This window comes from Lacerta agilis, chromosome 1 (assembly GCF_009819535.1).
Source record: "Lacerta agilis isolate rLacAgi1 chromosome 1, rLacAgi1.pri, whole genome shotgun sequence".
NCBI classification, from domain to species: domain Eukaryota; kingdom Metazoa; phylum Chordata; class Lepidosauria; order Squamata; family Lacertidae; genus Lacerta; species Lacerta agilis.
Window position 1 is genome coordinate 46,408,664 of NC_046312.1, and position 22,822 is coordinate 46,431,485.

The following is a 22,822-nucleotide window of genomic DNA, read 5'->3' on the forward strand; positions in this document are numbered from 1 at the left end:
TTCAGTCGTCTTTTAAAAGTAAAATAGTTGCTTATTGCCTTGACATCTGCTGGGAGGGTGTTCCACAGGGTGGGCGCCACTACCTTGAAGGCCCTCTGCCTGGTTCCCTGTAACCTCACTTCTCGCAGTGAGGGAACCGCCAGAAGGCCCTTGGCACTGGACCTCAGTGTCCAGGCTGGACGATGGGGGGTGGAGATTCTCCTTCAGGTATATAGGACCGAGGCCGTTTAGGGCTTTAAAGGTCAGCACCAACACTTTGAATTGTGCTCAGAAGCATACTGGAAGCCAATGAAACTAACAGAAGCAAAATTAACAAATTCTTCCCCCCCTACTAGTGACTGAGTTGATCTGCAAAGCTACCCTGTATAAAGATCTTACCAGAGGGAGATTAGACAAGTGTGAACTAAACTGTCCAAGCCACCAAGAGAAGAACTAGAGAAACTTTGGGGTACAGAGGCAGATTGTCCATGGCAGCTGGACTGGATGGCGGGAGTAACAGGCAGCAGTAGAGGTCTAGGAAAATGGTGGCAGTGGTAAATTAAATAAGTATAAATATCTAAACCTGTGTTTATGCAAGTACGGCTGAAAAACTGGGTATCCCTGGTAAAAACAGCTTCTTACAATGACCAAAAGGCTTCAAGATAAATAAGGTTTAGGACCCTATGTTGGGTAGGTTGCATATACTCTTAGCACTTTCCTAATGAACAAAGCAGATTTGACTATTCTGCAGTTTCTATAATAGGTCAATGATATGAAAGCAATTTTTATTATATGCTTGTGTTCCACTCAAATGTTTTGCCTTTGCCTGTAAGTTCAGGCACACTATAAAGTAAACAGATAAATTGCTTCATCTCACTTGAAAGTTGCAAGATACTGTACAGGTATATAGGAATTGTATTGAGGGGAAATTGCTTCTTACCCGCTATTCACCCCTCTACATAGAAGGTACAGAATTTCGGCCGGGGGGGGGGGGGGAGAGAGAGAGACACACACTAGAGAAGATCCAAGTGTGCCCATCTGGAATAACCAAAAAGAAACACACACACACATACAACTCTGAGCACAGTAGTACAGAAGTAGAAGATAAGTGCTGACAAAGTGCTTCCAAGATGACTTGCTTTAGGAAGCTTGTATATCAGGGATGGGGAACTTGTGGCCCTCCTGTTGGACCACAATTCCCATAATCCCCAACCATTGGCCATGTTTACTGGGGCTGATGGAAGTCCAACAGGTTCCCAGCCTGGTTGTACACAGTGTAGATACACAGTGGAATTGCAGAGGTACGTCCCTCATTAGTCCCAGTGAGCCCTGGAGCACAGAGACAGCATATTTTAGAGACTTAAGTATGTCCTTTCTAGTTTTGCCACACATATGCATTCATCGCAAGATTTGTCCCTTATCTGTGTGGTGCTGAAGTTCTTTTGCTATCTATCTGAATGGCTAAAATAGAGGCGAAGAACCTGTAGCCCTTCAGACATTGCTAGACCAGCTTCCATCATCCTTGGTCACACTGGTTAGGGCTGGTGGGAGATGACATGACTATTGAATAACCTAAATAAATGTGAATGGTATGCCTAGAAATAGACCAGCTGAGTTTACTGTTTTGTAAGAAAAGCTGCAACATAACACAAGTATAATGCAATGCATGAGCAAATTTATAACCCACCATTTCCAATGACATAAGCATGAACCACCCTCTTCTTACAAGGAAGAGAGGGCAAAACCAACAAACCACAAGTTTTTTTTTATTGCTGGTGAATTCAGACAGGCAACTTTAATCTACTGAGGAGGATACACATACAAGCAAATATTTAACTGAGAGTTCTGTGGGTGTTTTATTTGCCAGTGCTTTATCTGCTGCACAGCTTCTAGGCTACAGTTCTCAGCAACGAAGCCACCACTGCTGTGTAGTTTAAGCAACCCAGCTGTAAAACATCAGTAGTTTTCACTAGAATTGAAAGACAAAACAAATGTAAATAAATCAAAAGAGGTAAAACTCTTGAATGCAACCAAGTTGCTTTTCTCAAAAAAAGAGTAATGAGATCTGCAGGGCCTGACACATACAGTAACTTTGAGATGTTGTAGAATAGTATCAAGGAAAGCTCATATGGTCTGTGGCTTATCTGGTGAATGCTGCATGAGGAAATATGAACTTACTATGCCCAGCTCAGTTCCTGCTGTGCAAACTGCGAATAAAGTGCACTTGTGTGTGAAAATCATAGCCCCTTGGGGACACATCTACACAGTACAAACCAAATAAAATAGCATAAAATAAGCACAAGGAGGTGTAGTTCTGATGCCTCATGGGAAAACGTAGCTCAAGTGAAAGGGGTGTTCATAGACAAGAGGCCAGAAGCCATTTTTCAGTGTAAGCAAATAACAATTGATGGGCCGTGAAATAACTGTGTTATTTAGGATGGGATTATAGACCCTCTAAGGAGCATGGGATTGTGCTACTGGCCAATTCAGGGGATAGATATTGCTACCACAACCTTACATATTCTAAATAGATCCATGATGTTGCCTTTTTAAAATAAAAAGCCTTCCATTATAGTGTTTTTGTAATGTTAGTAAAGGAACCAGTGTTGCAGCTGATGTTAGCAGTCAGTGACTACTAGTGAAAGAAAGAATATTCCACTAGTCCAGCCTTATCTAATGCTTTGAACTGTGGTTACCAGAAGATTCAAGTGTAGCCCACCTCCTATTTGCACCATTCCCTCCATCACAGAATACTTGGAGGAAAATATAGTTTGTTAAAAACTTTTTCATGAAAAGCAAGATGCAGTATCTTTCCGATTCGCTGTTCCTCTTTTGTGGTTTAGGACAGCAGATTAGAAAAGTGGAATGCCAAGAATAATGCTTACTTTCATGGCAAATCAAATTATGAATTAAGGCTAGACTCTTATATCCCCTTCCCTGGGAATAAACCCCATTAAACTCAACTGGGCTTAATTCTGAGGAGACATGCATAGGATTGCACTGTAAAAAAGGATTAAGATTGTGATTCCATAGCCAATAAATTGCTCCTCCATTTTATTTTCCACTCAGCTGACCATTATTGCAGCACATTGTTGCATGGTACTGCCTCAGACAGGAAACACAATTTAATTTAATTCAATATAAAATGGATGAATGATAAACGGGAACGCTAATATCTCTGTGTTTGCTGAGTATTTCAGGAGACACTGTTTAAAACAGGGCAGACCTGAATAAGTTTCTGCTTTCAGTGCTCCAGCAGATCCATTGCCCGCAATGGATTCACACCTGAGCGAAAATTAGGAAGAACAAAATAATTACACTTTGAAAATACAAGACAAGATACTGTTACAGTTATTCTTATTCATAAAACAATGCAGATCCCATCCCGGGTGGTAGAATGAAATTCAACAGAACAAACAACAGCTGTGTTAACTGACTGCCAGATGGAGGAAACAGTCAATGGTCAGTCAAACAAATATGCAGGCCTCATCTAAACAAACCACAGAAGATGAGACTGCAGCCACATAAAGAAACTCACATCCCAAGGTCAACTCATTGCTAGTGCAATTCAATTCCGTTCAGTGCAAATGATACCTGGTTCTTTCTTTATTTTTGCCCAGGAGGTCTAGTGACAGCATACCCTCCTCTTAAGGCTATTGGATGCTTTGTTAATTTAAGCTGTCCTTGGGTCTTTCATACTTTCCACAGGCTCTGAAACAGCCTTCTCCAACTTCGGGTCCCCCAGATGTTGAACTACAACCCCCATAACCTCTGACCACTGGCCATGTGGGCTGGAGATGATGGAGGTTGTGGTTCAGCAATCTCTGAGGAGCCAACCTTAGGGAAGGTGGTTCAAGAATGCCTGCCGCCCTAGCTACACTGCTCACAATCCATTTGGAAGATCCGGGAGAATGGCTTTTCAGTGCTCCCCACTATAAGGCAGTGGGATATCACCTCCAGCTACTCATAAATAGCTTTCTGAAGAGAGACTGCTGCACCCCTAATACTGCTGTTAAGTACATAGAGAAGAACATCAGGCAGAGCTTCCCAAAGATCTGTAGAAGCAGATGAGCACTGCACAGTGTCTTGCACAATTCTAATTCCCAATGAATCCAGGAGACATATGGAGACTTCAATACCTGGGCCAATGGTCCACAATTATTGCCAGTGGTATCATTGGTGACAGAATTCTCAGGGGAGGAAGGCAGAGAGGATCCTGGTAATGTGAACAGTTACTATGGGGAGAATTGGAGCTGAAGCAGCCCTTCTGTTCAGTTCTATTACAACGAACAAGGATAGGAGGCAGGGAAGGCTTCAGCCATTTCTCTCCCGTTTTGGGCTCCTTGGCCTAAAATGCAACTTGTACAGTAATGATAAAATTAATCCAGCAGAAGAGACTTTTATTTTATTTTTTTAAAAGACTATTGGGAGAGGGAGAAGGTCTCTAGCGAGCCTCAGAATGGATGAGTCAAAAAGTAATTTTATAGAAATCCAGGAAGATGTCCAGCACCATAATACCATACACTGTGGTGCATTTAAAAAAAAGCCTTAGGAGGGAGCACACAAGAGGGCAAACCACCTCCCCAGTTGACTGCCACTGTTGGGTTGTCTCAACAGCTAATGAGTTTTCCTTGACCCTGAAGCATCTCGGGTCCCATGGGAGGTACTGGTTGCAAGCAAGCACCTGAATATTGCCTAGTGGAATATAAGCCAATCACTAAGTTAAATGGGCCGTCCGTGTCAATCTACTAACTTGTTATTTGTACAAGGTTGGTGAGCATTACTCTTATCCCCCCACCCACCCACCCATATGTAGTAAAATGCAAGTATTATGACTGTTTTCATAATAAGTTACAAGTCAAACTATCTCACCAACAGGTAGCTGACAGTGCTACTTGTTGCTTTTAAAAAAACAAAAAGAGCAAAAAATCCATAGAAAACCTACTGATTCCACTTTTTCATGCATGCCTCCAAACATAGGAGGTTTGTTTATCATACAGGAAGCAGGAATTTTGTTTTTGAGGCCATCATCAAAAGTCTCCAGTGAAAAGGGGCAGGAGAATTCACTTAGTCAAGGTGTAGTTTGAAGTTACTGTTCAGTTAGTTTTCACATGGCCATTGGCCAAGGTTACAGCAGTAGTAGGAGACCCGGGTTCAGCATTCTCATCAAATCGCAAACGCAGTGTGTTCCTGATGACTAACTGTTCCATGATGACTGCTGCACAGAACCATGGAATGGCATACTCCAGGGTTATGAGGCCCATGAAGTTCAAGTCAAACTGTGAATAGTCCCAAGGGCAGGCATCAAACAGGCGCAGGATGAAGCCGGTGGTGAACTCCCAAGTATACGTCCACAGGGTGTAAATCAGGCAGCGCACTAGGATGTTGCACTTGTCCTTCAGGTACAGGTACATCTTTTCTACAATGAGGATGGAAGTTCCATAGATGAAGAGTGCCCATACGCTAGTGACACCTGGGAATTTCCAGTTGAAATTGACCACAAACTCCCAAGCAGCTGTGAACATCACCTCACAGAAGTAACCATGAATAGCATAGAGGTACCAACGGGAGAAAGCAGTCAGGGGTTCTGCAGCCGCCATCCTTCCGCACAGTCCCCAGCAGGAACTCTGAAAGACAATTGGGGGTGGAGAGAAGGATTAAAGAGTAAACAAGGGTAACAGCACTAGATCTTGTCACACTGGAGGTTACAGATGTAACAAAATAATATAATGCATAAAGGTACAAAGTACAAAAATGTGAATCAATAATATAACAGATAATGAAAGTGGCATAAATCTGTAAAGTGACCTGCTCAAAACCAGAATAGGAAGTAGGAGTATCTTCCCCCCCTTTTTTCTGACTAGTGAAGTTTTGAAGAGTAGTTACACACTGCAATGTCTTGCTTTTGCCTAATTTCTTGCAGTATGCTCGGAACCAGATTACAGTGTAATATAGTGTTGACTCATGTGTGGCCAGGAAAGTGTCTTCTCGCAGTTTGATACAAACCTTGGATCTGCACATTCTCCCTCAGCTGTGCCGTGCATATAACTTTAATAAGGATTGAGGCTTTTGTGCATACACAAGCAGGCCTCACTTTTGTTTTGTCTTTGGTACCAGACACCAGGCAGGTGGGACCTACTTTCACATAGATGTCTATGTGCAAACGTCCCAGTTCTCATTTAAGTTAGGCTGTGGTATTCCTGTTGCCTACACCCTTCAGCTGTACCTGGGAATCAAGACAACTAGAAATTCTGAAAAGGGGATGCATATGAAGCTTGTTTAAAATGTGACACACGTTCTACCTCTTCGTAGTAGCAGGCAACACCAAGCTAAGGCAAGCATAAGAAGAGATAATGCCACACTAATTTTAGCTAAATGATGCAAAGTGCTCTACATCCAAACAGGAAGCTTACAAGAAAGAGTAAGTTGGAGAAGTGACTAAGGTGCAAAACTAATGGAAACATGAGGAAAGAAAAAGAACAGTATGAGGAACAACTGGTAAGTGACACAAAGGATACCAAAAGACATTTTAAGACGTTCATTTAATAAAAAAAAGGGAGTGTGACCAAAAACAGTTGAGATATAATGTCAAAACCTTGATTTTGTGTTAAATGACAAGTGGCAGTTTTTCCTGTATCCAAAAGTGCTCTGGCATCTGGATATTAACAACAACCTAGGAACTTCAGAACTAGTTGCCCATGCAGTGCTACTCCCCCAAGTGCTTCTGGCCATCCTACACTCTCAATGCACATCTCCTGTGTTCTCCAAAAATCTTCCTGGGAGAGCAATACTTGGCTATAACTTAGAAAATTGCCAGCTACTGCTCCATCCACTTCAACAAGGAGGCATGTCCAGTTTTATAGCCTGTTCTATGGATTGACTTAATTTGCAGCCCACATTTTTCTCCAAGGAGCTCAAGGTGGCATGCATGGTCCCTCTGTTTTAATCCTCACAACCACCCGATTTAGTTAGGTTACAAGATAATGACTGACTTAATGTCACCCAGTAAGCTTCATGCTGATTGGGATTTGAACCTCAGTCCTAGTTGGATACCTTCAAATACTACACCACACTGACTTACCCCACCTTTTGGGAGCCAATTGCAGGACCTGAAAAATGAACTGGTGGTGATACCAACTTCCATGGTCTGTAGCATGAGTACATTTGCGTTCTTTCCATGTCCTACAGAAAAGCTTTTTCTTCTGGGAAAGTTGCACATTGCTGGAGTTGCTTCTCAGGGAGAGTGGAGAATGGTGGGAACAGGGTGACCAGTGCCCCATGACAAACTGAGTTCACATGTTCACACAAACACAACCTATACAGAATACTTTTATTTCTCTGACTTGTATCATAACCTTTTCCTTCCACATTAGAGGAAGCGTCTTTTGTTATAGCTACGAGGCATGTTTAGGTAGAAGGGCAGAGGTTAGGGCCAAATACCTACTTGATATCAAATGGTTCTCCATGTGAGATGAAGCCAGTGCTATGTTGACATTCTGCCTTTTCCTTGGTTTATAATAATATAAAAAAGAAATTCAGCCCCCACACCGAGACATTTTCAGGCCAAAATCCAACCCTAGGCCTCCTGAATATGGTACACTATGAACTGCTCCCTAGTCAGATCTTAATTGGACTTTTTGAGGCCTGTGAGTTGTCACTGATGAAGTCACAACTACTCCATTGACCTGGGAATAAGCTAGGTAACAGCATACTTAAACTCAATGAGGTAGGGTTGTCATTGTCATTTAAAAAAACTTTATTCCCAGCTATACTAAAGTATATGGGTTCTCATGCTGCTCTTCTCCAGCACAGTAGATCAGGGGTTTGGATTGCTCTGTGTAACATAGTTAAAAACTAGCCACCGCTGCTTCATCAATGAGGCTCTGTTTTCTGTACAGCATGGGGAGGTATGGATAATACAATACAAGCCAAACTACTAATTTAAATTGCACACATAGATTTGATGAGGAATCTGCATTTCATACAAACAAGCAACGTATGGAGGAATCATAGAATCGTAGAGTTGGAAGGGGTCCCAAGCGTTGTCTAGTCCACCCCCTGCAATGCAAGAATCTCAACTACAAACTACGTTTTAAACAATCCTTTACCTATATAATCTTCTACAGCTGGGGTGGTGGTGGTGGTAGACAGAGCTAGCAATGAAACAAAAAAGGGGCACCCAAAGAGGGAAGAAACCTATATGTTTCATAACCACAGCAGCTACAGTGACAGGGCCCCACATATTTTGGCCCTGAGACATTTGTTTGAACTGCAAGACATGGCAATAACAGTTAATCTCAGGCAGTTTTTCTAGTGCTTTGGCAACACCAGTTGCTCAACGCACATGTTGCAGATGCTGTAAATAAAGCACATTAAACAGTCACTAATGCCTAGGAAGGATCCAGAGCAGAGAAGCACTCAGGAAATGTGATGACAAGGGGCAAAGCTGCTTGCATTTGATACTTCTGTCTCCTGAATAAAATTTGTTAGGTGTGCCAGTTTTGCTCTTAGAAGGAACTGGCTCAACTCCACCGTTAGAAGTAAGAATGACTAGGGCAGTCTCTCTGGCGCACTTCCCATATCTCAAATAGGCGCAACAACACAGACAAGTGTCCATAGTTGTTAAATTTCAAAGCAGCTGTCCTTCACATGCAATACTAAATCAGCTTTTTCAAAAATAAACATGCTTTATTAAAATGCTTTTCTTTGAAGGGCTACAGAGAAAAGACGTGCATTTCCATTGTGCCCTTCTCTCAGTAGGGAATTAGCAAGCAAAGTATCAAATTTACAATTAGCTGGCGGCACTGCCTACTAAGAGCAGGCAGCACTTATCAGAGGCTTGTTTCTCACATTCTAGTGGTCAGTGATGACCTTGGTGGCAAGATGGAAGCCAGTAGCCATTCAAATGCTGAGATCCTATCTCCTTGCTCTGAGGCAACTTCTCTTGCAATTATGGCTGTTTCCACTCAGCTTGACATTGGTCCTAGGACACCAGCTCATCAATGTACATAAAAATATGGGTTGTGCACTGGTGTTGTGAGTTGAATTTCTGCCTAGGAGAACTATAAACTTAGTTCTAGTTACTGAAAGTTGTTTGTCCAAATATATGGACCAGGGCACACAACACTACCATTACCTCTTTCTCCAGTTACACTACAGTGAACCTGAGACCATAGGGTCTGTTATAAGGATCAATCTATACTCAGTTACTTATCTGCATTGTAAACCACATAAGGCAAGTATGATATAATTAGGGTATAACCACATCCCATTTAAATCATTGCACACTCCAAGAGATTTTAATGGGTCTTTATTTAGTACAACAGTGTGGTAGGTCCTGTACATAACACCACAGTGATACAATCCATGCACAGGCTCTCACAACCTGCATTAGCTGGGGAAGACAGAGATGAAGAAAGATGTCAAAAGGCTTTGTGCTCTTTTCTTGCTCTTTTTAGATTGTATAGTTCAAGTAGAGAAGCATAGCAAGCTATCTTCCATTTGTTTATTTTTAGGTATTTCCACTGTGTCTATGCTTGCTTCTTTTCCCTTCTAGAGGAATTCACCTTCCTGGGCTGTATTGTTGCTCAGTCCAGTACAGGCTGTGTCTTGTGTCAGGAGATCCCTGACTAGCTCTCAAATCCATCCTGAGTAAGGAGATGGATAGAATAAAAAGGAATGACAAAAGATTAAATGAATCTAATTATCAAATTAAGTCAAAAGAGCAGGGATGTACAGGCTTCTCAGTCATCAGCAGAAAACATCAATTTATGTTAGTCAAAGGGTATTTTGCTCTGCTCCTCCCACTCATCTCGGGCCAATTTCACTTTGGGACCATTGAAGAATAAAAAGGTTGAGAAATAGCATGAAGACATAGAGTCATTTTTAGATGAAATGGATTATCTTGACCCATTCCAGTCTGGGTTCAGGTCCAGTTCTGGGACAAAATCAGTCTTGGCCATCCTGATGGCTGACCTTCTTCAGCAGGGAGAGAAAGACAGAGATGGGAAGTGCAAGCATGCTGATTTTCCTAGATCTTTCAGTGGCTTGATACCATTGACTAGGGCATCATCCTGGGGTCAGAGTTTTACTGTGGTTTTAGTTCAACATACAGGGTAGATTTTGGAGAATCATACTATATGACTTCCCTTGCCCCCTGGCAGTTGATCTGGAGGGTACCACAGGCACAAAACTATTTAACATCTATATGAAGCTGCTGGGGGCAAGCATTAGGAGATGCAGAGAGAAGTGTCACCATTGGATGAGGGCTTATAAATTGTGACTGAATTCCAGAAAGATGAAGATGAAGAAGATGATGATGTTGATTAATATATTTCCTATTGATGGGCAGTTCCTAAGTTGGGAACCTGCCCTGGATGGGGTTGCACGTCCTCTGAAGCAGTAGGTGCATAGTTTGGGGTGCTTCTAGATCCACCATTGTCACTAGAGCCCAGGTGACCTTAATGGATCAAAGCACCCATTATCAACTTTTGTTGGTTCATCAGCTATGGCTGTTCCTGGATAGGAATAGCCTTGCCATGGTGGTCTATGCACTGATAAATTCATGTCTATATTACTGTAACATGTTGCATGGGAGGCTACTTTGCACATGGTTCAGAAGCTGGACCTAGTGCAGGTGGTGTTGAAAGTTCTGCACTGGCTGATTGTCAGCTACTGAGCTGGGTTTAGGTTTTGTCAACATTTAGAGTTTGAAACAACTCAGGACAAGGGTACCTAGTGGGCAACCTCCCCCAGCAAAGTATGTATGTATAAATACATAGTGCTACAGAAAGCAATGGCTGAGCCAGAGAAAGGCAGATAATCAGTGTAGAGAAATGTATTTCAACAACAGAATTCTCTTGCTGATCTGCAATAAATTTGATCTCTCAGAAAGTTGCCAGTGCAGATGTGGCCAAGATGTGGCAAAGACACACTTTAAAAAGTAATACTGTAATAATAAAACATAGATCCACCAATATGGTATCTGATCAAAACTGAGTAAGAGCAGCTGGCTTGCAATAATATTAGATAATTTTAAGATTATTATTAGATAATGCTAAGAGCTAGGATAAAGTGATGAAGCAAGCAACTACCACTTTGGTGTGAATAGGGGAAACAGACTCAGGTTACTTGTTTATAGTGCATCTATCCTGGTTGGTTGGTTGGTTGGTTGGTCTGTCTGTCTGTCTGCTTTGAGAGGAAGTTAAACGACATTGTGTCAAGCAATTGTTCCACACTTTCAAGTGCATTCTTCTGTCGGGTTCCTTACCACAAACAGTTTTGTGGTTTTGGAAGCAGGTTTGTTGCACAAGAGTGCCAAATACAGTTTAAGTGCACAACCTGAATTTGTCCAGTTGTGATCAAATCCAACTGACAAAATAAGTAACTATCTGGAAGCAGCCTACTCTGGATATGTAATTATCAGAATATTCCCAAGAATGCTACAAAGCGGCTGGACAAATCATCCAAAGTTAACTTCTTCAGTGCAATTTAGTGTGTAGAGACATATCAAAAAACAGGAGTCAGAACCTTCCCCACTAGAGAGCCCATCTTCCTCATGAGCTTGGAAGCCAATGACAATGCATCTAATCCATGAATCAAATAGTGATTTGGTTGGATGTCTTGCCTTTCCCCCATGCTTTTAATAATAAAATAATTTTAAATATTAAGAACAGCTTGTTCCTCAATTCAAACCAACATTAGATCCTTGCTTTTAAAAAAAGCATTCCCATATTTTCAATTTTTATATGATTATTAATAGTGATGATGATGATGTTTAAGCACATCTTGTTCCTGTATTCAATCAAACATTAGTTCCTTACGGGGGGGGGCAGCAATTAAAAGTTGAAAACTGCTCTACTGCTCTAAAGAAAGTGGCATTTTGACAGGGGACAAATGAATGAGTTCTGATTCAGCCAGCTTCAACAGGAAAAATGTACTTCCTCAATCCTTACGAAATATTGTACATCTAATTGGTCTGTACATTCCCACAATGTGTCTATGACCTGCTATATACATCTAAACACCCCCATAGCTAATGCCTCCTTATAAGGTTATTTTGATGGACTCTAGGTTCAGGAAGAGGGGAAGTCGCACATACAAATGGTGACACAAGAAAATAACTTAGCTGGCCAAAGAGGAGATCCAACTGCACTGAAAGCAACTGAGCTGAGCTTGCGTCTAAGCAGTATGTGCAGTTTACCAATGAATTCAGGATTTTGAAAAAAGATTGTGTGAAAACAAGTTATAAAAATGTATTTCATTGCTTTATTATTATTTCCCATAACTGAAAAGTTGTTCTGTGCTTTACAAAAAAAAGATCTGTTTCACTGGCAATTCACAGCTCACCTGCCTAGATTCCTCCACATTCACAGGCATGTCTGGGCTCGTACGGTTCCTACAAGATAAAATTAAAAAGTGAACTAAGATTCTAGAAAAGGTCAATGTTTCCTAAGGGGCTCACAATGGAACAACCAAGCTGCAAGCGAGCAACACTCAAATCTCTAAGCTGCATGGGCAAAAGCCACCTCCTGGGATGGCTCAGAATAAACTAAGAATTGGTCTGACTTACGACTGCTGCCAGTGCAAAAAGTATACCTATCACAGCTGGTGGGTTATTGAGCTAAAAAGTCCACTCTTAATGTTATGCATTTACTGCAAGCATTTTGATTGGGATTACGCTAGCAGAGGCACTGTGACAGGATAGAGCTAGTGTATTTTCATGTAAGACTAATGGTCACCAATTTAACAGTTCTGCCACTCTTGGTGGCTATTGTTGGGTGCCAATAGGAATTGCGGACCTCCAAAGCTATAGACAATCATTACCATGAAGTTGGGCTAGGTAGCTGAGTGCACATATTTGGGGATGATAGACCTCAGCAGGTACACCTAGAGCTACTTGGGGGAATAGGGTTGTCCCTAGTGACCCAAGAAAAAGCCCAAGTACTGGTGGGATTGTTGTTGTAAGTGGCTGGCTCCAAATGAGGCAAAAGCCCACTCACAACTGTGTAAGCAGCAGTGTCAGAAGTTGCCACTAAGATGAAAATGTAACAGCCAGTTTTGAAAAACTGGGCTGAAATGCTGAAGGTGCCAGGGAGAACAGATTAGTCAATTGAACAGTTCTCTGAGAGATCATAAATAGGGGGAAGAAAAAGTCCTGGAATCAGGAGCATTTAGATACGCAGTGATCAATGGCAGGGGGAGGGGGAGGGACCCAGCAGCAAGGCAGGAGACTGTTGAATACCAGCAACTATAACTGGTTTTAAAACCACCTGCAAATTTAAACAATGTTTTAAAATGGGGATTTTCCTGTTTCTGGAAAATTAAATGCTTAACGTTATTCATTTTAAAAAATCAGTTCTACTTGTCTGCCCTTAAAAATATCAGTCCTCCACCAACTAACCAGCATACAGGTACCAATACCTGTGCACAGCACAAACAACACACGGGCAGGACTGGGTTCCAAAGCATTTCTTCAAGGAACATTCTGTATGTTTCCTTTGAGCAGCCTGGATCTACGTTTTGACAACAGCTGGCATGTGAGACAACCCCCCTGCAATGTTTCAGACCAAGAGGAGGACACATCTTTGGATGACTGGCATGTCACCCTCCTGTGGTGTGGGGTCCTTAGCACGCCCATTTACAGCAACTCAGCCTGAGGATGTGACTCTCCCATGATCTGCAGACTCCAGGAATTACTCCCCGCCGTTTCCCCTGCTCCACAGTCAGACAGGGGCTTGGGACTGTAGAATCAGCTATGAGCCCTTTAAAGATTGCAGACAGTTTTCCAAGGGAAAGCCCTACCAGTCTTTCTAAGCCTTTGGATGACTCTGGTCTTTGGCTGAGACAAACACCTTCCATAGCTCAGATAGCAGGGTTGCCCAGGAGTCTGAATGGAAGATGCCTTGGGGATGTATATCACTTCCCTTGTGAGTCCCTAAGCGTCAGCAGAACAGGATACACATGACCATGCCTCAGAGGCATCAATGTCCCTAGTAATTATGAGGTATAAAAAAAACCCTCAGCAAATCCTCTACACTGCTTTCTGGAATCTGACCTTCAATTTGATCCAAGCGGAAGCTTGCAAATCTTGCTGCAAATCTTCTCTGAGGTCCAGTGCCGAGGGCCTTCTAGCGGTTCCCTCACTGTGAGGTTATAGGGAACCAGGCAGAGGGCCTTCTCGGTAGTGGCACCCACCCTGTGGAACTCTCCCCCACCAGATGTCAAAGAGAAAAACAACTACCAGACTTTTAGAAGACATCTGAAGGCAGCCCTGTTTAGGGAAGCTTTTAATGTTTAAGAGACTATTGTGTTTTAATATTTTGTTGGAAGCCACCCAGAGTGGCTAGGGAAACCCAGCCAGATGGGGAGGGTATGTATGTATGTATGTATGTATGTATGTATGTATGTATGTATAAATAAATAAATAAATAAATAAATAAATAAATATTATTAACAACAATAATTATTATTATAATTATTATTCTCCCTGCCTCAAAATACGAAGCGGCACTTTTGCTTGTGCTCCTTAAACTTCCACAATGCTCCCAGTGAAATGTAAAACACAATGGATTGGATTAATTTAATTGTGCCATGTTCCTAATCAAACAACTGTATCTGATGGGGATGTTTTTTGTGCTTCTTGAACTGGTCTTTGACCGTATGAATGAATGAATGAATGAATATTATTATTATTATTATTATTTATCTAATGGTGCAAATTCCGATACACACTGTCCTGATCCATCCACTCTGGGAATAAGATACCCAATTTGCCTCTCAAAATTTACAATACAGTTCTTGCTTTTTAAATAATGTTCTAAATTGTTTAGGATAAGGTGTAAACAAAAATGCATGTATATCCAAAGTTAATGTGATCGTCCTATGCAGTTTTTAAAAAAAACAAAAAAACCCCAACAACCTGGAGATGGATGGAGAAGCAAGATGGAATGGACTTGTGACATTGACATGGGCTGGAGATAACCTGATCCATCCATCCCTACGTGAGGATATACCTCTTTTGTCTAAAACACTTAAAAGCACAAGTCATTCTTTTTTAACATATGAAAACAGGCTTCCATAGACTGTCACTGGAGGTGAATATTCACTGCTTGGACCTGCTTCTTAAAATGAGCTACTGCTTTCAAAGAAGGGACAGCCAGGTCCCTGAAGTAGTTTCCTTGGCAGTAAGCCATTCTCTTGCCACTTTCCAGCAATTATCTTACAACAGGGAGTATTGTGTTCCTTACACCTGTGGTTTACAGGCTGCTTAATTAGCAATGGGAACATATTGTATGGTCAGTGATGACTTTCACACATAGAGCCGCGTCTTTAAGGCATTTGGAGAACCATAAGCAAATTGCAGGCCATATAGACTGTTGCTTTTTTGAACCAATAGGTCATATTTGGTCCAATAAGCAAAGGAAAAAGAAGTTAACAGGTGTCCTATCACAACATTTGCACATTTATATTGGAAGCAGATGCTTAGCCTATCTGTGTGAGCTGCACAGCAGAGATTTCGGTAGCCATGCTGGCCCCACAGAACGTGACTCTCAGAACAATTTAATTATTGAGAGCTTCTACAAACCATTGAAGCAGAAACCATCTTCATGAGACTATCCCAGAACTGAAGGCAGGATCATATTCTTATGAAGTGCCAACGAATTCAAATGGGGAGTCATATGAGGCCAGAGGTCAGAGTTCAAGCTCCTATTCACATATTGAATGAATGGGTCTGCTAGCGCTAGCCCATGTAAGGCCTTCCACTCCTTCCCCCAAACACCCAGATCTGTGGCTCTGGAGGGGTCAGGAGAACCCCCAGAACCATTGCCACCTATCCAGAGACTATCTTGATGCTGACTACACTACAAGCTGCATTTGGGGTGTTCTTCTGTCCTACAGAATCATGCCATGTCCACCAGCCGGTTCAGAGTTAGCAACAAGCCACATTTCCACTCAGTTATAAGTCTTAACTCAAAATTTGCTGTGCTGCTTTTCCATCCTGAATTTTCATGAAGGTTCAACAGCTATTCCTCATCCCACCCCCACCCCCCTTAGTCATAGTCAATGACGAAGCAGCTGGGACCATGATGAATAGGGTGGCTGTGATTGTTCTTTTGTTCATTTACCACTGATACACAAGTGCCTGTAGATATGGCAGAAGCAGAGAGAGCAGATGGGCCAATGATGAGTAGAGCATCTGCTCCCCTACTTCAGAGGCCTGAACCACCTCTAACAGTTGGCTTCCTGTGAGCAGTGTCTTCTGTGCCATCTGCTATGCCACCCAACTCCAAACTGAAACATATACTTGCAGATGCAGAATCTCAGCAACTCATAACCCACAGTGCTTGCATGCTGACATAAATTGTACTCCGATGGCTTAATCTAGCCTTTGCCAATGTGGGCTCCTCCAGATGTTTTGGACTATAACTCCTATTAGCCCCAACCAGGTCAGGTACGGTTAGCTTGACCTGTGCCAGGACTGGATTCTGGTGGCAGGATAAAGCCCTGGAGCATGTGAAGTAATAAAACATGCCAGTGAGTGGACAAACGCCCAGCTGCATCTGCAGGTGCCATCAATCTATATATATAAAATCCTTCAAGCTGCATGCTTGTTTGTTTTCGCCTTTCTCCATAACTGCTTAGCCAATTGCGTTCAAATTTGGACACAACGTTCCATGGCCATATGGGAGGGATCATATGTACTTACATTGTACAAATGCAACACCTTTCCCATGTAAAAATGTGATTTTGTGCAAACAAATCTAGCACCCTCCAGTGGACGTCAAAGACCACAGCAGTCATCTCATTTCACCGCCACACCCCACCCGCCTCTGGCCCCTCCTCCTGCTCCTCCTACGTCACCACCACCCTCCCCCTACACATCCTCCTCCTACAAACCACCGTAGTTGACAGTCGCCGACCTGCAGACATCGGTGAGCGGATGGAGAAGTGGGGGGAGGGGTAGACAGCAACCGCGGTGGGTGCAGGGGGGAGGGGAGTAAAACGCCTCCCCCTGGGGACACGGGGGGTGGTTGGGAGGGTCCCCTGACTCACCAAGATGCATACGGAGCCCTGCAGACAATTTCCCAGCCAAATCAAGCACGTGGGAGGCAGTAGGCCAGGCATGCTGGTGCTAGGATCTAGGAGGGTCGCGGGACTGTGAAGCCGGGCATGGAGACAACCGGGGTGTGGGGGGAATTACTGGGGGGGAGGGGAGCAAAACGCCTCCCCCCCCAGTCTGTAACACGGGGGGTGGGTAGTTGGGAGGGTCCCTAGCCTCACCAAGACGCATATGGAGCCCAGGAGGATTCCCCAGCCAAAGAGAACACGTGGGACGCAGAAGGTCAGGCGTCGTAGTGCTGAGATTGGGGGGGGCGGGTCCACAAGACCGTAAAGCCGGGCCATGGAGACAAGCGGGGAAAAACACCTCAGAAACTCGAATACCAGTAATAATAAGTTGTGTGGAGGAAGCCTAAAAAAAGGGGGGGGGGGGAGAGCAGGCAGACTGAACTTCACCGAGAAAAGGTGTGGGGAAGCATACACTTTCTCTTTATGCAATGGCCTGTAGGCTATGCAAATAAAGTTTGTTGTTTTTTACACTTTCTCTTTTATACTGTATCTTCCTTTTACGTTTCACCAAATCAGCCACAGCAAAGCGTGGCCGGGTCAGCTAGATCTGTATAAACCAGCTATCACAATTAGCATCCATACTTAATGTTTTAGCAGGAGAAGACAACTTGAGGCCCCGTACCTATGTTTTGGGATTCAGCACTCAAATGTCCTGTCTCTTGGATGGGGGTGTAATGAAATTATGGACTTTGCTGCTACTTCATAGCAAGAAGTCCCCACCTGCACTTTCTGCTCAAGGCAGGCACAGTCATATACACGGCCGGCAAAGGCTGAAGTCACGGGATTCACCGTCCTGCCTGCACTGCACTTGATGACAGATCTTTGGACCAGCTGTCCCAAAGGGCCATCAATAATTTCATCAAGGTCCTCAGTCAACCCTGGTTTTAGATTTCCATCTCAGTGCATTTCCAAAGCGAGCAGAAATGTTGACATGTCTTTAAGGAAAAGCGAGTCTTAAAAGAAGTGGGCAGGTTTTGGCTTGTTCCAGAATTAAAAGGGGCAGCGGCTATGGCGACCCATCCAAAACTGAAAATCTCCCACTGGTTGTCACTAATTAATCCAGCTCCAATATGTGCCATTTATGAGTCAACACGACACTTTTCAGCCGTTGAACACAAGTCAATGGAGCTGCTCTTTTCTCTCTTTTTTATTCCTATCGCATGTAACATTTTGCAGCTTAATCTTAACTGGCAATTTTCTTGCTGACGCACGAGTCAAAACAGGCCACTGAATTTCCCATTACCATATCGACTTTGATGGACAAATGTAGGGGCAATTGATTTGTGCCTTTAAGCTATGTCAATAAAAAAGCTCACAATGCACCTTTCATTCTAGTGTTGTGGCTGGACAGACCACAAGACTGGACTTTGGAGTGAATGGGGGATTCCACCCCACCCCCCCCATACAAATAGCGGGGGTGATCCAGGACAGGACCCCATGGGGAGACAAAGGGACAAAGTCTACTTATCACCCATGCCAATATTTCACTCCAGATTGGTAAATTCACACCTGCAATTTACTTTTAAAAAGCCATGCATGCAATTGCTAACTGCGGGAGTGGTATCTCATCTTGTTTGGCCCCAAGATTCAGATACTGTATAAGTTAAGACGCATTAAGATTTTTAAGGGCAACTGATTTCAAAAATCAGCATACGACTCAAGAGCTCAGGGGTAAACATTTTCATGCTGATGCCAAGTAGCAATCACTGTTTATTTGTCACTCTGGAAGAGGCTGTACTGTAGTCTAGCCTGCATGTCAATTCCTTTTCTTGAGAGTAGAAACACCTTGTTATGATAAAATATACCTCTCTCTTCTAGGTAGCATTTTCCCTCTTCTTAAATTTTGGCATAGTGAACCTCCCTATGTAAACTAGGAGGAAAACGTTGGACTGATATAACAAAAACCCTCATATAAAATATGAAAATAAACACACACAATTATTGTTCCAGATAAACTGCCTTTTACTATCATTAGTCACAGACTGTTGGTACATGTAGCTCTATTCTATATATTGGGGGTGAGGAACCTGTGGCCCTCCAGATGTTGTAGGATTTCAGGCGTCATAGTCTATTTCCAAGAATGCTGTTCAATTTTGTTATGCACTTTTTGATGTGTTTTTCACGTTGTATGCTACCTTGAGCATGGTTTTAACTACAGAAAGGCAGCACACAAATAAAATGATGGTGGTAAATTACAATCCAATATATGGAAGGCAACAGGTTCCTAACTCCTTCTGTATGCTGAATTTTATATTTCTGGAGATGTGCTCACTCCACAGTTATTGCTCTGAAACATGAGGGAGCACGGAGGCTTTTGCCACCACCGCTGATTCTGTCATTTTGCTGAATAGAAACAGAGCACAACAATCATTAGAATTAACAAAATAATCAGCATCAAATTCCCTTTACCACAAATCCAGTCCTTAGAATTTGAGTTGCTTTATCACAGTGGGACACAAAGCAGGCAAAAGTGAACATGAATAATCCAGTCGTCCTGATGCCAGGTGATCTTTGCTTGGGGCAAAGTTTCAAATGTAAACCATATGGAGAGCAAAGAGAATTATATTACCTTGCAACAGCTCATTTCCTGGAGCGGCTCTCTGTCTTACAGTACAGTATGGTTGAAATAAAATCCTATTCACAGTCTGCTCACCCTTGGAGAGGAGACAAAGTGAGCTCTCTCCTGCCGAGTGATCACTACACTCAGCAGCTTACAGAAACCCGGTACTTCGGTCTCAAAAGGAAGTTGTGTGAAGCCCACTTCCTGTTTGCAAAGCCCTCTGGCAGCTGTAGTCATGATCTTTTTGGAAGTCACTGTACAGACCGCTGAATCGCCAAAAAAATGAAAGATATGAAACACCTGCTACATAAACTCCATTAGAGGGAGATAGAGGGTGATGTCATGGGCCAGTAGTCAGCTTCACCTGCTGAGCAGCAGCCTGAAGGAACAGAAGGTGAAGAAGAAGAAGAAGAGGAGGAGGAGGAGGAGGAGGAGTAGTTTGGATTTGATATCCCATTTTATCACTACCCGAAGGAGTCTCAAAGCGGCTAACATTCTCCTTTCCCTTCCTCTCCCACAACAAACACTCTGTGAGGTGAGTGGGGCTGAAAAACTTCAAAGAAGTGTGACTGGCCCAAGGTCACCCAGCTGCTGCATGTGGAGGAGCGGGGACGCGAACCCAGTTCCCCAGATTACAAGTCTACTGCTCTTAACCACTACACCACGGTGACGCCACCTGCTGTTGATCAGCCTTCTTCCTCCTGATGAGAACCAGCTGGCTCCAGCTTTCTTAAGCAGGCTTTCTAGCCTCAGTCAGTTGCTGGAAACAGCATTTCTCATTCCTGGCTAGATCTTGCTTCTTGTGACCATGGACCCTCAGCTTTCTTGACTCCTGAATTGTCTGACTATGTGCACTGAGGTACACCTGACCTTAGGACTGGACTGAACCTTGCATGCAGACTCTGCCTCCAGGCAAGTACCCCCCTGACACTCGGTGGTTGGCTGGCTTCTCCCTCCACTGAGCTCTGCTGTGGCTGGCAGTGCAGGACTATGACAGGTGATCGTATGTCCACAACTTCACAAGGACATTCAAAATGGACGTCGGCCTATGAAGTTGCAGGGAGAAGAAAAAGGTTGTCTTGTTGGAAGGAGCAACCTGCCATAATGACAGAAAAATACACACAATGCCCAGAGGTGCCCCTTGACCAATGTCAATGCCACTGATACATCCCCATCACTATATCAGTGTTAAAAAAAAACCAGGTGTGGCATTTTTTTTAGCCTTTCTTTGGTCCAAAGACTGCATTCAGCCTTGTCCAACCCCAACACCCCCCCCCCCGGTAAATCAGCAAATAGTCCTCCTCATCACAAACAAGTAAATTGTACCCAAAGTTAGTCAAGTTATTTTGGAGGATGACACCGAAAAATCTCACAAGTGCCTCATCAATCCATTATGTGCCTATTTAACACAAATTTAAGCTTCCATTATTGCTGGTTGTGATTTTTGCAACTCATTGTCACATAATCCTACCTTACAACTGTCTCCTTTATATACCTGCCAGCTAATATTTCACTTCATGTATTTGTCAAAGAAGGCTTGAGTCTACAAAGGTTTATGCCATAACACATTTGTTGGTCTTTGTGATGACATAAGACTCCTGGTTGTTTTTAAATAACAATTTGCTGCCCTCTCATGATATCCAGATTCAGTTATCCAAGGCAGCTGGCTCACTCTGCCTAATGGTAGGGCTGGCTCCCTGTTATTGTCTGTGCTGCTACCTTCTCTGGAAAGTTTTATAAACAAAACAAGGAGAGCTCCCCTCTCGCATGTCTGCTTCCTTTTCTAGAAAGGAGGATATTACTGCAGCATAGTTGTCTCTTGTTAACTATATAATTAGTTTCATAGAAATTATTCAATATCCTTTTTTACAAACAGAACTCATTATGGCCATTTTATCAGTTATAAATAAGCACAAATAAATAATCAAGAAGACTGTCTACCCCAGAGGGCAATGGCACAACAAATATCCAGAAGCAGAGCTAGTGTTGCATGCACAAAAGACACAGGTGAGAAAGGCCTTCAGTTTGGAAACGCCAATTCCAGATGATATAAATGTCCCATTATAAGTGTGTAGGCAAATACCTGCAGAGGTCTGGCACAGAAGGTACACAAAACAGATTTCCTCCTGGATAAAAGTCGAACAACAATTTCACAATGAAGGATTAAGCAACACAACACAAATTATACAAGTGTCATTTTATTATTTATCCAGTAAAACCAAAATTGCTTCTTCAGATATAAATGCTATTCAACATCAGAACAAGCAACAGTTTATACTAAACAGTACTGCCAGCAGTAGACCACCTGCTATACCATAATGACAGATCAGAGCAATTGTGTAGAGGGGAAATCATGGAGATAAAATAATGACATATTATCCAAGACTGTATAAACTCTGTCCTGGAAGATTCATTCTGCTATGACAACTCAAATCCTGCACCAAGAGAAGCTGAACATTGTAGCCTCTACTAGACCAAGGGTTGGGAGCCTCAGCCTCTGGGCTAAACCTGGTCCATCAGGCCTCTTTGTTTGGCCCTTTAGGCCATTTTGGGGGAACCATGTCCTCCCGGCGCACACCTGATGACATTCTTGATATCAGGCATGGGGCAGGTAAGGATGCTTTAAAGGAACAATCAAGTGGGCTCCCGATTCTTCCATTGCTGGAGCAACATGCACTCCCAGCCACCCATCAGCTCACAGGCAAAGGGAACATGCCGTGCTCAAGGAAGGAAAAATAGTTTCCATTGTGTATACATTATGCAAACATTATGCATGAAGTATTCATTTTGTGTACATATTATGCAAATTTAGCCTGTTTTCATATATACACTCCTTTTTCCTACTTTAGTTCCCTTCTGCAAGTAGTCATTTGAAACAGGATGCTGCTAAGGAGAGCATTGAAGTCTTCCCCATCCTCAGAGAAATCCCTTGCTATTGCCCTTGACAGCCATAAGGTCTAAGCTTGCTCTTGAAGTAGAGCGACTTACAGTGCAATTCTACATTTCTACTCGGAAGCAATTTCTACTGAGTTCAATGTGCCTAACTGTGTAGGGCTGCAGCCTCATGAGGCTGGATGCATATGCTGCATTTTCATAAGCCCTGAGTGGGATCACATGCAACAAATACACATCATCCATCCACACTTTGCTTGG

General features: G+C 42.9%; 1 protein-coding gene across 9 annotated transcripts in view; it reads right to left on the reverse strand.

Moving 5' to 3' along the window:
* Window positions 1-4,927: 4,927 nt before the first annotated feature.
* Window positions 4,928-22,822, reverse strand: part of TMEM229B (transmembrane protein 229B) — a 38,276-nt gene continuing 20,381 nt past the window's right edge. For 3 of the 9 annotated variants that reach the window (XR_004426474.1, XR_004426477.1, XR_004426473.1), the window contains exons 2-3: window positions 12,328-12,376; window positions 9,273-9,626 (exon numbers count right to left, since the gene is read on the reverse strand). Coding sequence is in view for 5 of the 9 variants with exons in the window: in XM_033147213.1 (XP_033003104.1) it covers window positions 5,076-5,606; window positions 12,328-12,357 (561 nt within the window). In the remaining 4 variants the exon portion in view is untranslated. Of the gene's footprint in view, window positions 5,607-7,423; window positions 7,796-9,272; window positions 9,627-12,327; window positions 12,377-19,678; window positions 19,922-22,822 lie in introns of those variants that run through there. The other 6 variants (XM_033147222.1, XM_033147207.1, XM_033147213.1 and 3 more) reach the window with 5 other exon arrangements.